At 44.7% G+C, this 18029-nt stretch overlaps 1 protein-coding gene across 1 annotated transcript in view; it reads right to left on the bottom strand.

Moving 5' to 3' along the window:
* Nucleotides 1–18029, bottom strand: part of mark3a (MAP/microtubule affinity-regulating kinase 3a) — a 236405-nt gene that overhangs the window by 27540 nt on the left and 190836 nt on the right. Inside the window, 5 exon segments of the mRNA XM_038777504.1 lie at nucleotides 4970–5230; nucleotides 6714–6905; nucleotides 7290–7393; nucleotides 8664–8878; nucleotides 9238–9394. Of these exon segments, the coding sequence (XP_038633432.1) occupies nucleotides 4970–5230; nucleotides 6714–6905; nucleotides 7290–7393; nucleotides 8664–8878; nucleotides 9238–9394 (929 nt within the window).

The following is an 18029-nucleotide window of genomic DNA, read 5'->3' as shown; positions in this document are numbered from 1 at the left end:
GTAGACAGCAATGATTGCTCCATTTGGCAAGGATGGCACTGTTGTACTAGTTCTTCAAAGGCTTTGTCTATGCCTGGCCACTAAACATAACTGCACGGCATCATCTTCATCTTTGTCTGCCCTGGGTGGGCGCTTGGCAACTCTTGAAGGAGGCCCCTGGCTGGAGGCAGGACGATCATCTGTGATGCCCACAGAATCACAGTCATTCTGACGAGTGAAGTAGGGTCTCAGATATTCAGACTTCTCGTAACGCCAGCCAGATAATATCTGCTTCAGAAAAGGTCCTCGAGACAAAGTCTTATTCCGAACCATCTACCATTCTGTGGGACAATACGGCCCCTATACCGTAAGGTGAGGTGTCACATGTCAGCATTTTGGTTTCCTTGGATCAAAATGCACCAAGAGATTTGACATGCTTGCTTTACAACTCGGAAGGCTTCCTCTTGAAGTTCCCTCCATTGCCACTGCTGATTCTTCCTTAATAAGCTGACGTAATGGTGCGAAGGTTGTGGCTCGATTCATATTAAGAAAGGACATAAGCGCGCTGTTTTTGGGTGCAAGGATGTCTTGTATGGCCTTGACTTTCTCTCCCATTGGTTGCAAATCTGTTGTATAACACAAAATCCTTGTGCATGCATTCTGAGGCATGAAAAATACATTTTAGGTAAACCCCTACATTACAAAATCTCTTCACTACTATCTCTAGGCTGGTCATGTGTTCTTCTGGAGTAGTGATGGTGACAAGCACGTCATCAAGGTAAACCATCACCATGGGAATTCCCTGGAGATTTCCCATTGTGTGAAGATAGCGCAGGCTGAACAAAAATACCGATTGGCAGTCTGGTATATTGGAAGAGGCCTTTTTGGGTATTGAATATGCCAGACACCAGAGACTCCTTGTCGAATTCTAGTTGCAGACAGGCATGACGGAGGTTCAATTTTGAATAGTAAGGTCACCCGCCAGCTCGGTGTAGAGGTCTTCAATTTGAGGAATCAGATACCGATCGACCCAGACAGCTGGATTTGTCAGTTTATAGTCCCCACAAATCCGATCAGATTTAAGGACAGGGACTATTTGGGCCGCCCATCTGAAAACTGAGCCGGCTTGATTATATCCAGCTCTTCCAATCTCTATAGCTCTGCTTTAGCCTTTTGCAATGCGTATCGTACTGGTCTGGCTCTGACAAATCTGGGTGTTGTATCCGGATTGACATCTATCTTGGCTTTTGCATCCTTAATCCAACCCAATTCTTTTTGGAAGACATCTTCATACCTCCTGCAGACACCTTGGAGGGCACTGTCATATTTTGAAGATTTCCACCCAGTGGAGCCTAATCTTCAATAACCAGATTGGCCTCCAGCTCTCTGTTGGCCGCCACTGGGGTCATGGTTGTTCCGAGGATCTTCAAAATATCCCCCGCTGTATGTTGAAAGCTTGGCTGTAGAACTCTTCAAGTTTAAACACTGTGGGTGCGAGTCTTCGATCATGGACAGAGTGTCCACGGCGCCGTGAATGCCGTTGTGTTTCACAACGGCGCAAAATGGGGGCGGGCACTAGTAATTCTGGCCCAACGGCGCTGGAGCAGTTCACGCCGCTCCAGCCTCACTTCCTGACGCGCACTGGTGGCGGTGCCAACCCGCGCATGCGCAGTGGCTTTACGAAACGCACCGCTCCTGATGCAACATGGCGTGGGGGTTCTGGGGCCAGACGCGCAACAAAGTAGGTCCGGGGAAGGGGGGGGGGAGGAGAGGCCGGCCCGCCGATTGGTGGGCCCTGATCGCGGGCCAGACCCCATCGGAGGCCCCCCCGACCCTTCGCGCAGAGTTCCCGCCGGCAACGACCAGGTGTGGACGGCGGCGGCAGGTCTCCGCTTTTTCCACGCGGCCGCTTGGCCCATGCAGGCCAGAGAATCGGTGGGCCGACCTTGTACAGCGGCCCGACGCCGGGGCGGCTGCGGCGATTCTCTGGCCTGGCGCAGGGCTGGGAGAATCGCGCCCCGTGTTCCTGTGCGCAGGTATTGGAAGGTCTACTCATCCACAACAGTTATCAAAGCCCCGGTGTCAATTCCCATTTTAAGGGGTCTACCATTCACCCTCAAGTCAATTTCAATCTGAGCTGTCATATTCAATTGGACTACATTCAACTGATGCATTGCATGCTCTTCTTCAGAACTCTTCTCCACTATATTCAGTGGCATTGTGAACTGCTGCTTCTGTGTTTTTTGTATTGGCGCGCTTTGCCCCACGCAACATGCTTGCATGTGCCCTTTTCAGTTGCAATGGAAGAACAAGAGCTTTCGAACATGCCATGTCTCCTGGGGACGATCCCCCACCCACGTAACGATAACAATCCACCTCAGATTTGGTTTGACACCCCGATTCCTTCCATTCCTGGGGTTCCGGTCCTATACTGAGGACCATATCTGGCTCCGAGTTGTGCCTGTGGATCGTGCTGCAGACTTCACTGCCGTACAGCCCCATACTTGCTTAACCGGCCCTTCAGCCACACTTTGAAGGTCAGTGGCACCTTTTCTGGTGCACTCCGTTGCCTGAGCTATCCCTTTTCCAATATAAGCTTCTTCTGGATATTAGGGTTACGGATCCCACAAACCAGCTGTTCACCAAGCAGGCCCCCAAACTCTAGCTGGTAAAGCCTGGCTATGATGGCTGAGGCAGGCTCTTCATGGTCCCTCATTGCAGAATTAAACGTACAACATTGGAGCAAAATCAAAGGCCTTGCGCTGTAATGTTCTTGAACCGATTTCACTATGTGGTCAAAGGTCTTCGAGTTAGGTGCCTCCGGGGATGTGATGTTCTTCATCAAATTACACATTTGGGGCCTGCAAACTGTAACAAATATAATCTTCTGCTGTCCTCGCTTGTGAACTTACACGTGGTAAAGAAGAACCAGAGCCATTTGATGTACTGACTCCATGACTCAGCCCCGTGGTCATGTAGGTCTAGTTTTCCAATAATAGGCATTTTCACTCGTGGTTTAAATGATTTTGACTCTTGCTGGAGTTTCTCTATTTTCTCAACTGTTCCTGCCTTCCCCCTTCAGTTCACGACGACTGACGGCTGCGACTGAAAACGTTTACCTCGTTGCCAACGTGGTGTCTTGAGATGTACACTGCAGGCTTTCAGTAATAGACAAAGGGGTTTATTGATGAAAGGCAAAGGCAGTTAGATAACAGGCACTGAACACTATATAACATGTCCTTTACACTTCAGCTCCCTGGTCCAGACCGCCCGAGATCCTGTTCCCAGGGCCTCACGCAAACTCCTCATCGGCCTGGGTTCACGCACACCTCACGATTGGCCCTGAGCTAGTCACTTGGTCTGTGGAGCCCACCCCATTAAAGGGGCCACGCTATCACATTGACGATATTGAAGATCGGTTGGAAAGTAAGTTACGAAGAGCATATAAATAGTCTTAAAAGGGAGTTTGATAGGTTAGGTTAGTGGCCAAAAGTTTGACAGATGGAGCATAATGTAGGAAAATGTGAGGTTGTCTAATTTGGGAGGAAGAATTGAAAAGCAGAGTATTATTTAAATGGGGAGAGAGTGCAGAATGCTGGCTACAGAGAGACCTGGGATGAAAGAGAAAATGCTGGAAAATCTCAGCAAGTCTGGCAGCATCTGTAGGGAGAGAAAAGAGCTAATGTTTTGAGTTCGATAACTCTTTATCAAAGCGCAAGAGAGACCTGGGTGTCCTTGTGCATGAACCACAAAGATCAGCATGCAGGTACAGCAAGCATAAAAATAGAGAAGCCTTGTTACAACTGTACAGAGCACTGGCGAGATGACACCTAGAGTAGTGTGTGTAGTTTTGGTCACCTTGCTTAAAGTGGGGCATACTTACATTGGAGGCAGTTCAGAGAAGATTCACTCGGCTGATTCCCGTGATGAAGAGGCTGTCTTATGAGGAAAAGTTCAGTAGTTAGGGCCTATACTCATTGGAGTTTAGAAGAATGAGAATGATCTTATTCAAGCATACAAGATTCTGAGGGTGCTTGACAAGGTAGATGCTCAGAGGATGTTTCTCCTCATGAGGGGTTTTCCCATTTAAGGCAAAGGTTAGGAAGAATTTGTTCGAAGGTTGTTAAATGTTCAAAATTTTCTCCCTCAGTGAACAGTGGAGCATAGGCCATTAAATGTATTCAAGATGGAGGTAGACAGATTTTTAATTGGTAAGGGAGTCCAAGATAATGGGGGACAGGCAGTAATGTGGAGTTAAGGCCGTATCAAATCAGCTACGATCTTGCTGATTGACAAGGCCTGAGGAGATATTGTTTGTTGGACTTTCCAGCATTTACCTACATTAAAACAATGACTATACTGGATATATAATTCATTGATATCTTGAGACATCCTGAAAATATGAAAAATACTGTTTCATTGCAAGTTCTCTGTTTATTGCTAATGATATTATGCAATAAATTACTCTACAAAAATGGCAACTTCAACCAATTAGAATATAAACTTCACATGATTAAACACTGTTGGGTTGGGCGGCACAGTGGTTAGCACTGAAGCCTGCAGCGCTGAGGACCCAGGTTCGATCCCGGCCACGGGTCACCGTCTGTATGGATTTGCACATTCTCGCTGTGTCTGCGTGGGTTTCACCCCCACAACCCAAAGATGTGCAGGTTAGGTGGATTGGCCACACTAATTTGCTCCTAAATGGAAAAAACTAAACTGGGAGCTCTAAATTTTAAAGATTAAAAAAAGAACACTGTTGGGTTGACAGCAGTAACAATTCTTTTACACTGCTTTTAAGTACACTGCTTTTAAGGAGCAGGCTCAGGTTCAAGTAGTGATTAAAAGTTTAATCTAAATTAGTCAAATTATTAAAACACAGGAATGGATGCCTGTTAAATACTTTTACAAGCTCTATTAATGTTAAAAATATATATTTTAATGCAAGTGACCATCTTTTACTCTATTCAAATCTTACAATTACACTTACCTTCTTGTGAGTTTTGAGGTTAATTTAGTGAAGAGATTTGTGGAACCTCTACTTCGCGTTTGTGATAGAGGAGTAGCATCGTGAGACAGTGTGGGAGATGCAGGTGGTCCATTGTATGTAGCATTTCGTCGTTCTCTGAGCTGGCCACCATGAAAAGTGCTACGGCTGGCAGTTCCTCTGGGAAAACGCATCCGGTCAGGAGTAGTGGCACTACTGATGCTGTGGGTGGAGGTCACAGGTGTCCTCTGACCAGGAGCAGTGCTACAAGAAAATATATGTATTTTATGAAAAAATAACATCACAAATACTGTACTGAAGTAGTGTTTTGTAATTAGTGAAGGTCCAATATTGTTGCAGAACATATTCGGCATCAAAAATACTCTCAATACATTACTAGTCCGCAAAGAGTTCTTTCCAGAGAAATAAAATGATGTTATCAGCTGACGCACATCAGGAAAAGTACCTACTTAAACAAGTTTAACAATCAAAGCTGTCTACGGTTGGAAAATTTGACTTGGATAAGACGAAAATTTGACTTGGATAAGATAAAAATACCAATTGTACCAATAGCATTAAAAATAAAGCACTGTAAATATCAAATTGGAAAGTCACATTTACAATTGTAAATGTATAATTGTAAATGCACAAGAATGTATAATTTTGGCAAATAAGCACAAAAGGCTTAATTAGGCATCAAAAGCTTTTCTATTCACTGTAAGAAGTCGTACAACACCAGGTTAAAGTCCAACAGGTTTGTTTCAAACACGAGCTTTCGGAGCACTGCTCCTTCCTCAGGCGAATGGAGAGGTATGTTCCAGAAACATTTATACAGACAAAGTCAGAGATGCCAGACAATGCTTGGAATGCGAGCATTTGGGGGTAATCAAATCATTACAGATCCAGAGATAGGGGGTAATCCCAGGTTAAAGAGGTGTGAATTGTCTCAAGCCAGGACGGTTGGTAGGATTTTGCAAGTCCAGGCCAGCTGGTGGGGGGGGGTGAATGTAATGCGACATGAATCCAAGATCCCGGTTGAGGCCGCACTCATGCGTGCGGAACCCGCAAATGCTCGCATTAGGAGCAGTGCTCCAAAAGCTCGTGTTTGAAACAAACCTGTTGGACTTTAACCTGGTGTTGTAAGACTTCTTACTGTGCTCACCCCAGTCCAACGCCGGCATCTCCACATCATTTCTACAGTATTCACTGAAATTGACAAGAATGTCATACTTGTGAAACCTATCGAGTACAAACTTCATCCACAATCATCCAAATTCATTACTGGATTGCCACAATTGTGTATGAAATGAAACTAGAATATAATTACTCAAGATTGCAGTTTGTGTAAACTGCACACAACTGAAAGTAAATAGACAGTTCCCTTACATTAAGAGCTAAGCGAGAACTATCAGTCTCAGGCATTATCCATATCGAAACTAGAATTATAGTCCTAACAAAAAGTAATTAGAACTGCTCATTTGTAAGCATAATAACGGAGTTAGTTCAGCCTTTTTGCTACTTGTTATGCTGATGTATTATTTCAAATGATCAATTTAATGTAATCAAATAGGCCTATGATTTTATAGAAATATTTCAGGACTGAGTAAGTATGGGCAAAGAAGCAGTTTGCAGCTAAATCTATGCAATTGTTTATAGATTCCAATATACACATAGAAAAATTAAACAAAAATAGAACAAGTAAAAAAAATCAACAGGTAGATTTAATGAATTATCCTCCTTTGCTTACTTAGGCCGGAAGTTATCTGCTTCATTGTCTATTGCAGGCATCATCTTGGTAGAATACCCTGAGCCTGACATGGACATTGACTTCTGATGTCGCAATCGGGCAGAAGTGGAAGATGTAGTAGAAGCGGATGTAGAAGCAGGAGATGCATATGCAGACGCAGAACTAGTCGCACAAGCAGACATTTCTGTCAGGCTGTGATGAAGTGTGGTTGAGATAGAGGCAGAAGCAGACAGAATACAACATGGAGCACAATGTTGAACAAGTGCAAATTAAAAGAAAGCAAACACCATGCTGTTTAAAGACGTTAGCTGCAATTTTACCTTTTAAATTAAAATAACAGAAGGTAGAAAAAGAAAAGCAGTTTAAAACTCCAAAGCAATATAGTGCTCTACAGGCATTTCAGTACTATGTTCAGTGTAAATTTTAGGCAACAATGCTGTTGTAAGGGTACATCGAAACATTATACATAAGCTTTGATTTTTGCAACACAATTGAATTTGGATATTATTATAGATAAATTGCTCAACATAAAGTGAAATCTGCACCACTCTAAAACATCTTTGACTAAATAATTACCTGTTTTCCTTTCCATTTTGTAATACTGAATGCCTATCAACATTTGTTCTTTCACTGCATACATATGTATTCCGTCGGGTCATTCCTCCAGACACAGTGTTATTCTGATAATAGACAAATAAGCATTGATTTCTTCAAAATTATTCAAAGCGGTTTCTCTGCTGCTTTTATAATGTAATTTCTCCTTTTGTGCTTCTTCTTACAGGATTATATCCAATCTGAAACGCAGACCTCTACAGCACCAGCAACATTTAATAATTGACAAACAGGAGGGGGACTTCTCCCAGCAGATACTGAAGCTTCCCACCAAATACTTGTTCTAGCAATTTGACTGAAAACTGGCAAATCTTATGCGATAAAAGCACTGGGCATTATTTGTTCAGGCTGGAACTCAGATATGCAATCACTGCCCATTGCTCTATTGCTTGAGAATTTCTTATTAAAAATGCTTGTCATCAGGGGCAGCATGGTGGCGCAGCGATTAGCACTGCTGGCCCACGGTGCCGAGGACCCGGGTTCGATCCCCGCCCCGGGTCAACCGTCCGTGTGGAGTTTGCACATGCTCCTCATGTCTGCGTGGGTCTCACCCTCACATCCCCAAAAGATGTGCAGGGTAGGTGGATTGGCCACATTAAGTTGCCACTTAATTGGTTAAAAAAAAATGGGAGCTTTAAATTTATTTTTAAAATGCTTGTAATCATGTAGCCAATAATTGGAGAAAAAATAATTGGGAGCTCCAAATTTATTTTAAAAAGGCTTGTAATCATATAACCTGCAATGATGTTTGAGATTGGGCTCAGTGATAGCACTCTTTCCTGTCATTCCTGTGAGTCAGAAGGTTGTGGGTTCTAACAGCATTCCAAAAACTTGAACACATCATAGAAATGCTGCTATTCAGATGAGACATTAAACCAAGGACCTGGTTTCCTTCTCACCTGAACATAAAATATACTATGGCATATTTTGAAAGAGAACAGGGGCTTACTCCTGGCATTCTAGACAACATTTATCTCTCAACCAACATCACCAAAACAGGTATATCTGATTACAATTACTTCTAATTGGCTGTTAAACCATTCTCTGTGGCTATGAAAGTCACTACATACATAGAAGTTATTTCTTTCTTTCTTCTTTCTTTATACAATACTGCACATTTAGTGACTGGCTGCTCCGGTTTCCTCCCACAAGTCCCGAAAGACGTGCTGTTAGTTGAATTGGACATTCTGAATTCTCCGTCAGTGTACCCGAATAGGCACCAGAATGTGGCGACTAGGGGCTTTTCCCAGTAACTTCATTGCAGTGTTAATGTAAGCCTACTTATGACAATAAAGGTTATCATTATAAATACATTTTAAATGTATCCAGCATACTTACACTCGTTACAACAGAACTCTTCTTGCGATCAGGAATCTCTGCTTTGTTAGGGTTGTTAGCACTTCCCAACTTAGGGCTGGAAGGAGTAATTCCTCTTCCTCCAACAGTAGAGGTGCTGGACTTCCTTGACTGAACTTCTTCTTTTAAGTCACTATCTGTAGTGCTAGTCTGGCTTCTCTTTGGATAAGATACCACTGGCGGAATAGAGGGTCCAGCTTTGAAAAACAAAGAGTTATTTTTTTGATTGTGTCCCTCACAGTCTGTAATTAGTTAAATCAAGTGTCTTGTTCAGAATTTATTAAATTCATTGTGTATGTTGAATGTATAATAATCACAAGTATGCTGGTATTATTCTAGTCTGCAGATCTTAATTAAATGTGTACATTCACCACAATCGCATAGCTCTTATGATGATAGAAGCGATGAATTTAAGAAAATACTCTAGTCTACATATATGTAATATGCCTTCTGATGCTACAGTTTGGAAGGTAGAAAAGCCTATATTTAATTCAGCATACAGAAAAACAATCCAATTTATTTTGAAAGTTAAAGGTGGATGATTGTGAGCACTCACCATGATCACTGTATCGTCGTTGTTTTTGATTGGCTGATATACTTCTTTGGACCTTATGATGAGAAGGAGATTGTCCAGTACTATTATTGAGGTCACTGCTTGGCCTGATCTTAGCTAAGGAAAGGTTACTGCTGGAGCTTGAATCACTGACTTCCAACTAAGAGGGTAATGAAGCAAATTTTGTTGAGAAGCAATCAAAATTACCTCTAATGTATTAATATGACAAACTAAGTTTCAGTTTAGTTCCTTAAACTCATGCTGCAGTTTACAAACTACAACCCCCAGAAGTGCAATCATGTCATATTTAGGAAGGTATCTTACAGCTAGGATTTATTAAGCCCCATGTACTAGTTTAAAAAAAAATCTGCATGACAATTTTCATACGAAGACAAATATAGGATCATGGTGTGAGGAATCTCATCTGACTATATATATTTTAAATGGGGGCTGTCAAATCAAACCTTACAATCACTGCAGAACTCAAAAAAATCCCTTTCAAAAAAATAAACAACCCCAGTAACATGCACAGCAACAATTTCACAGAACAAGTTAAAGTCTGTTAATTATGCTGGATTTTCCCTGCAACACCATTTAGTAAATTTAGTAAAGTATCTGAATTCCATCTCTAAAGTATTTGCATTTCACGGTGGTTAAAACCAGATTATATTGCAAATAGTTTCTGATGACAATAAACATAAAAGCCAAAGCATGAAAGCAATGCCAGACATCAACACTAACGTGAAATGAAATATTTCTAAGTTATATTTCTAAGTGTTGGGCTCACTGTTTTCAGAACGATTCTAAAACTGGTTTTGAGCTAGCATCAGAAGATTGAACATTTCTATTCCAACTATTCTATTCAGAGAGCTCAGAGGTCACTTTGATTAGAGATTTGAACAAATATTGACTGTGAGAAATGCTAGATTTATCATGCACCTTGACAACCAAAAGGCATTTGACAAAGTTCCACAAAAAGACAATTAGTTAAACTGAAAGCTGTAAGGAATCAGGGTAAACCCTAAAAGGCAAGAAATTAGCTGGTGTAGCCACCTGGGGTGGCCACGTCCTGATTCTAAAATGGATACTCGCAAAGAGTGCAGGGAAAAATGGACAGCACTAGAAAAACAAGCAGGTGCAAGGTTCCTGTGAATTGGAACCTGCAGAACCCAGACAGAACTGAAACTACTAGCCATTAGCATAGTAATGAGCTATCTCCGGAGACAAAGAGAAAGATTGAAACAATCGGTACCAGGACAGACTTCCCGGCGCCAGTGGAAGCTAAAACAAAGGCAGGCCAACGGTTACATAGAGCCCGCCCAACGATCAGGGAACAACCCCGTTATTGGAGAAAATCGATACGAACAATTGGGACATGGTCCAATTAATTGGGACCAAGTCCAGGGTCCGCCCAGAAGGGCGCAAAACCCCCGGGGGCTATAAAACAGAGTCCCCAAGGTCAGAGCGCTCTCTTGGAAGAACTCTTACTCCTCTCCATCTTCACCGTGGCATTTGGCTCTCAGCGACGAGAGGCCGTCAAGCACCAGCCAAGTAAGTCTAAGGTCAACGCACGCTACGAGATAGATGCTCCTAGCTACTATTCTATACCGGTTCGAAGCCAGCAGTATCAGAACCGGACAACGGCCATTGTTCCTCTGACTGAGTGGGTCACTCGAAGCTAAGTATAGACTTTTAGTAGTAGTTGTAGTTTAGTGAGTAGAGTTTATGCATGAGTGATAATTGACTGTACGTGTAAATAAATGTGCATTGATTTCAAACTTACTAACTGGTGTATCGAGTCATTGATCAGTATTCGGCTTTGAACCCTGTGGTGGTATCAAAAAGATACCTGGTGACTCTTGAGCAAAGGTAATTAAAACAGAGCAAATTAAGGGAAAGCATAACGAGCAACACTGGCCAGTAGAAAGTAACTAGTTTTTGTTAGAGGGGTTATGTCAGGGTTGGGGCAAGGACAGAAGTGCTGAGTGATAAAAGCAAATTACTGCGCATGTTGGAATCTGCAACAAAAACAGAAACTACTGGACAATCTCAGCAGGTTTGACAGCATCTGTGGAGGGAGAAGGGAGCTAATGTTTTGAGTCTGGATGACTCTTTGTCAAAGTTGAGTGAGGTGCCCTAGGCCTAGGGTTCGATGCAGCCATCATTATGATTTTAATTTACATAAGTGACCTGGGTTCAGGAATCCTATGTAAAATGGTCACATTTTACTATGTTTTGCACCAGTCTACACCAGATTTCTTCAATTAAATTAAACTATCCCAACTCTTCTTTAGAACTGATCTAATAATTGTACCTTTCTGAAAGAAAATTTAGTGATCTGGTGGCAAAAAGTTAGAGATTCCCCCTCCCCCATGTTCATTCATGGGATATGACTGTAGCAGACAAAGCCAGTATTTGCTGTCTATCCGCAAGAGTCCTTGGGAAAATGCTAGTGAGCCACCTTCTTCAATCGCTACAGTAAACGTGGGAAGGAGACAGTGTGCCACAAACAGAAAGATATAAACTACAGGCCAGTTAGCTTAACATCTGTCATTGGGAAAATGTTAGAAGCTATTATTAAGAGGCTATTGCAGGGCATATGTATAAGTTCAAGGTAATCAGGTGGAGTCAACGTGGTTTTGTGAAAGGTAAATCATGTTTAACCAATTTATTGGAGTTCTCAGAGAATAAACATGCGCTGTGGATAAAGGGGGATTGGTGGATGTATTGTACTTAGATTTCCAAAAGGCATTTGATAAAATTCCACATCAAAGGTTATTGTGGAAAATAAACACTCATGGCATTGGGGTAACATATTGGCATGGATAGAAGGTCAGCTGGCTAACAGGAAGCAGAGAATAGGCATTACTGGGTCTTTTCAGGTTGGCAAGATGTTACGAGTGATGTGTCACAGGGATCCGTGATGGGATCTCAACGGTTTACAATTTATATAAATTACTTGGATGAAGGGATGGAGGGGATGGTTGCCAAATTTGCTGATGACACAAAGATAGATAGGAAAATAAGTTGAAAAGGACATAAGGAGGCCTCAAAAATAAGATAGTTTAAGTGAGCGGGTAAAGATCTGGCAAATGAAAAATATTGTGGAAAAATGTAAAATTGTCCATTATGGCAGGAAGAATAAAAGACAAGCATGTTATCTAAAAGGTGAGCGATTGCAGTGCTCTGAGATTTAGAGGGATCTGGATGTCCTAGTGCATGAATTGCAAAAGGATAGAATGCATGTACAGCAAGTAATTAGGAAAGCTAATAGAATGTCATCATTTTTGCAAGGGAAATTAATGGAAAAATAGGGCGGTTAAGCTTCAGTTAAAGAGGCGATTGGTGATAGCACATCTGGAGTACTGTGTACAGCAATGGTCATCTTATTTAAGAAAGGATGTAAATGTGTTGAAAGCAGTTCAGAGAAGATTTACCAGACTAATACCTGGAATGGGCAGGTTGACTATGAGGAAATGTTGGACAGGTTAGGTAAGAGAGAAATTTGTTTTTTAGGAAATATTTTTATTAAGGTATTTGAAAGATTTTATAATAATAACAACAATGACATAAACATGGTATCATAAACATTTCCACCTCCATCCCAATCTTCACACACCCCAACCATAAAACAATACCCCACCCACTGCCCCCTTGGAATATTGCATATGCTGACATTTTAATTTTCCCCGAGAAAGTCTATGAACGGCTGCCACCTCCGGGTGAACCCAACCATTGTCCCTCTTTTTTTTTTTTTTAATAAATTTAGATTACCCAATTATTTTTTTCCAATTAAGGGGCAATTTAGCGTGGCCAATCAACCTACTCTGCACATTTTTGGGTTGTGGGGGCGAAACCCACGCAGACACGGGGAGAATGTGCAAACTCCACACAGACAGTGACCCAGAGCCGGGATCGAACCTGGGACCTCAGCGCTGTGAGGCGGTTGTGCTAACCACTTGGCCACCGTGCTGCCCCACCATTGTCCCTCTTAAGGCAAACTTTATCTTCTCGAGACTGAGACACCCAGCCATATCACTAATCCAGGTCTCTACGCTCGGGGGCTTCGAGTCCTCCACATTAACAAGATCTGTCTCTGGGCTACCAGGGAGGCAAAGGCCAAGACGTCAGTCTCTTTCGCCCCCTGAACTCCCGGCTCTTCCGACACTCCAAAATTCTCCACCTCCGGACTCGGCACCACCCGTGATTTTAGTACCATGGACATAGCCTTAGCAAAACCCTGCCAAAACCCTCTAAGCTTTGGGCATGCCCAAAACATGTGGACATGATTTGCTGGACTTCCCGCGCACCTGTCCCCTACCCTGAAAAACTTGCTCAACCTAGCCACTGTCATGTGCGCCCGGTGGACTACCTTAAATTGTATCAGGCTAAACCTGGCACATGGTGAGGATGTATATACCCTGTTTAGGGCATCCGCCCACAGACCGGCCTCTATCTCTCCTCCTAGCTTGTCCTCCCACTTGCCCTTAAGCTCCTCCACCGGAGTTTCCTCCGCCTCCGAGAGTTCCTGATAAATATCCGATATCTTCCCCTCTCCCACCCAGGTACTGGAGACTATTCTATCCTGTACTCCCCGTGGTGGCAGCAGCAGAAAGGCCACAACCTGCTTTCTCAGGAAGTCTCGCACCTGCAAATACCTAAATCGGTTCCCTGCTGGCAATTCAAATTTATCCTCCAAGGCTTTCAAGCTGGGGAAGCTCCCATCTATAAATAGATCCCCCATCCTTCTAATTTATGCCCTTTGCCATCTCCAGAACCCACCGGCCAGCCTACCCGGTACAAACTGATGATTATTATAAATCGGGGTCCAAACCGATGCTCCCTCCACTCTCTTATATCTCCTCCATTGTCCCCAAATTCCCAGAGCCACCACCACCGGACTTGTAGAGTATCGGACCGGCGAGAACGGAAGAGGTGCCGTTATCAGTGCTCCCAAACTTCTGTTTTTGCATGACGCCGCCTTCATCCGCTCCCACACCGAACCCCCCACTACCCATTCCTAATCATGGCTATATTAGCCACCCAGTAGTAGTAGTCGCAGACGTTCGGCAACGCCAACCCACCTTCACCCCGACTGCGCTCCAGCAACACTTCTCACTCGCGGGGTTTTACCCGCCCACACAAAGCCTGAAATAACCTTATTCACCCGCTTGAAAAAAAGCCCTTGGGATGAAGATGGGGAAGCACTGAAAGACAAACAGAAATCTGGAGAGGACCGTCACTTTCATGGTCTGTACCTTCCCGCCAGTGATAGTGGGAGCATGTCCCAACTCTAAGTCCCCTTCCATTTGTTGTACCAACCGGGATAGGTTTAACTTGTGCAGTGCCTCCCATTCCCGGGCCACCCAGAGTCCCAGATACTGAAAGCTCTTTCCTACCATTCTAAGTGGCAGCTTTCCCAGTCTCTTCTCCTGTCCTCTTGCCTGGATCGCAAACATAGCGTTATTCCCCATGTTCAATTTATACTCCGAAAAATTGCCAAATTCCCCCAGGATTCGCATTACTTCCCCCATCCCCTCCAAAGGGTGTGAAATATACAAGAGTGTAAAGTGAGACCCGGTGCCCCCCTCCCCCCGAACCAGCCCAGCCCTTTCCAGTTCCTAGAGGCTCTTAACGCCATGGCCAATAGCTATATGGCCAGAGCAAACACTAACGGTGAGAGGGGGCACCCTTGCCTTGTCCCTCGGTGTAGTTTAAAATACCCCGACCTCAGCCGGTTCATACGCACACTCGCTACTGGTGCCTGATAAGAGCAACCACACCCAGTCAATAAAGCCCTCACCAAATCCAAACCTTCCCAGCACCTCCCACAGGTAATTCCACTCCACCCGATCAAAAGCCTTCTCCGCATCCATTGCTATCACCACCTCCACCGCCTCTCCTTCTGGGGGCATCATAATAACATTTAAAAGCCTTCGAACATTGGCTGGAGTTGCTCGCCCTTTACAAATCCCGTCTGGTCTTCCCCTATCACCCCTGGGACACAGTCCTCTATCCTTGTGGCCAGTATCTTAGCCAGCAGTTTGGCGTCCACATTTGGTAGAGGAATTGGCCTGTATGACCCGCATTGCTACGGATCCTTCTCCCCTTTCAGGATCAATGAAATCAAGACGTGCGACATTTTTGGGGGGAGGACTCCCTTCTCTCTTGCTTCATTAAATGTCCTCACCAGCAGTGGGCTCAATATCTCTGAAAACTTCTTATAGAATTCCACTGGATAGCCATCAGCCCCTGGGACCTTGTCCAACTACATGCCCTCCAGCCCCTCGATTATTTCCTCAATCTCAATTGGGCCTCCCAGCCCTTCCACCAGATCCTCATCTACCCATGGAAACCTCAACTGATCCAAAAACTGCCTCTTCCCCTCCACCCCAGCTGGGGGTTCAGACTCATAATTTCCTATAAATGTCCTTAAACACCTCATTCACCCCCACTGGGTCCAGGACAGTATTCCCTACTCTACTCTTTACTTTTCCTATCTCCCCGCATCCCTTTTCCTGAGCTGGTGCGCTAACATTCTGTTTGTCTTTCCCCCATACTCTTAAAAACCCCCCCCCATTTGCCTTCCTCAACTGTTCCACCGCTTTCCCTGTAGTCAACAGTCCAAACTCCGCCTGTAACTGCCGCCGCTCCCTCAGTAGCCCCGCGTCCGGGGCCACCGAGTATCTCCTGTCCACCTGAAGTATCTTCTCAACTAACCTGTCCCTCTCAGCCTGTTCCACCTTTTCTCTGTGGGCCCGTATCGAGATTAATTCCCCTCTGACCACTGCCTTCAAAGCTTCCCAAACCTTTGCTGCAGAGACCTCCCCCGTATGATTTGTTTCCAGGTAGTTCTGGATGGACTTGTTATCCCGCCCACAGATCGCTTCGTCTGCTAACAACCCCACATCCAGTCTCCACAGCGGGCATTGCCCTCTCTCCACACTAACCCGTAGATCCACTCAATGTGGGGCATGATCCGACACTGCGATTGCCGAGTACTCAGTATCCACTACCTCCGGTATAAGCGCCCTGCTCAGAACAAAGAAGTCGATGCGAGAGTATACCTTGTGGACATGGGAGAAAAAAGAAAACTCCTTCGCCCTTGGCCATGCAAACCTCCATGGGTCTACTCACACCATCTGTTCCATAAGCCCCATCAATTCCTTTGTAGCCGGCCTCCTCCCTGTCCTGGATTTTGACTGGCCCAATTCCGGATCAATGACTGTGTTAAAATCTCCTCCCATAATCAGGTTATGTGACTAAGTCTGAGATCTTACCTAACACCCGCCTCATCAATTCCACATCGCCCCAATTCAGAGCATATATGTTCACAAGTACCACTTGCACCCCCTTAAGCTTATCACTCACCATTATGTACCTATCCCCCTTGTCTGACAAGATTCTCCCTGCCTCGAATGCCACTCATTTTATTGATAAAGACTGCTACCCCCCTGGTCTTTGAGTCCAGTCCTGAGTGGAATACTTGGCCAACCCACCCCTTTTTCAGTCTCGTCTGGTCTATAACCTTTAGGTGTGTCTCTTGTAGCATTGCCACGTCCGCCTTCAGCCCCCTCAAATTCGCAAACACACGAGCCCTCTTGACCGGCCCATTCAACCCGCTGACATTCCATGTAATCAGCCTGGTCGAGGGGGGGTTTCCCCCCCTCCCCGCAATCCACGTCCACCACCCCTCATCCCCGCCAATTAGCCATCGCCCTTTTTAGGCCAGCCTCTAGTTCGCGCCCTCCGCCTCCTCGAGCCTCCCCTTGGGCATTCGCCGTTCCCAACCTCCCATTTGTCCCCAAGTAACAGTTCCTCCCGTCAGCTCCCTCCTCTCCCTCTCCCCAGCAACAGCACTAGAAACCCAACCTCCCAAGTCAAGCTCCAGCTTAACACCTGCTCACCCCCCACTGTGCTTCCATGAGTCAGCTGACCCATGCGGATTTGATAGCGCCCGTCCATGGCACCAAGCAGTCTGTCTCCCCATTGTTCTCTCCCCTCTCCCCCCACTTGGACAAACATGTTAAAAGCATCACATTCTCCAGTAAACAAACATCAGAAAAAAGTGAAGAAACAGTCACTTTGGAAAAAAAAACACCCAAAATCAGAACCAGCCCCAAAGACCAGCCCCCTGCAAGACAAAGTTATCTTTAGCCATCAAAACAGCCCCTTATAACACATAACACTACTTATACAGCCCAGCACAACAAATCGCCACCACTGTATTCTCCAAGGCTTCAGTGTCTTTTAGTTCACCTCCAGCCTTTTTTCTTTAATAAAAGGCAATACTTTGGCTGGTGTTTCGAAGTAGAAGTCCCGTTCCTCATGTGTGACCCAGACGGGCTGGGTACAATATCCCAAACTTCATCCCTTCTTAAAGAGGGCCATTTTTGCCCAATTAAACCCAGCTTGACTCTTAGCCAAGTCCGTGCCCAGATCCTGATAAATGCGCAGGTCACAATTTTCCCACTTGCTGCTCCATTCCTTCTTGGCCCACCGCAGAACGTGTTCCTTGTTCCGGAATCGGTGAAAACTCTATCCACTTCCAGGGGCTGAGGGAACTCCTCAGCCCCCATCAGCTTCTCCAACATATCCATGACATTAGCCCTCACATCCGATCCCTCACTGCCTTCAGGGAGGTCGGCAATTCTAAGATTCTGCCTCCTGGACCTGTTCTCCAGGTCATCCAGCTTCTTCTGCATTCTTTTCTGGCGGTGGGTCATCATCTCCATCTTGGTCTCAGCACGGTTATGTACTCCTTGTGCTCGGACACCTTTTTCTCCACCTCCTGG

The sequence above is a fragment of the Scyliorhinus canicula genome, chromosome 2 (genome assembly GCF_902713615.1).
Source record: "Scyliorhinus canicula chromosome 2, sScyCan1.1, whole genome shotgun sequence".
NCBI classification, from domain to species: Eukaryota; Metazoa; Chordata; class Chondrichthyes; order Carcharhiniformes; family Scyliorhinidae; genus Scyliorhinus; species Scyliorhinus canicula.
This window is presented reverse-complemented; position numbering and strand designations above follow the sequence as displayed.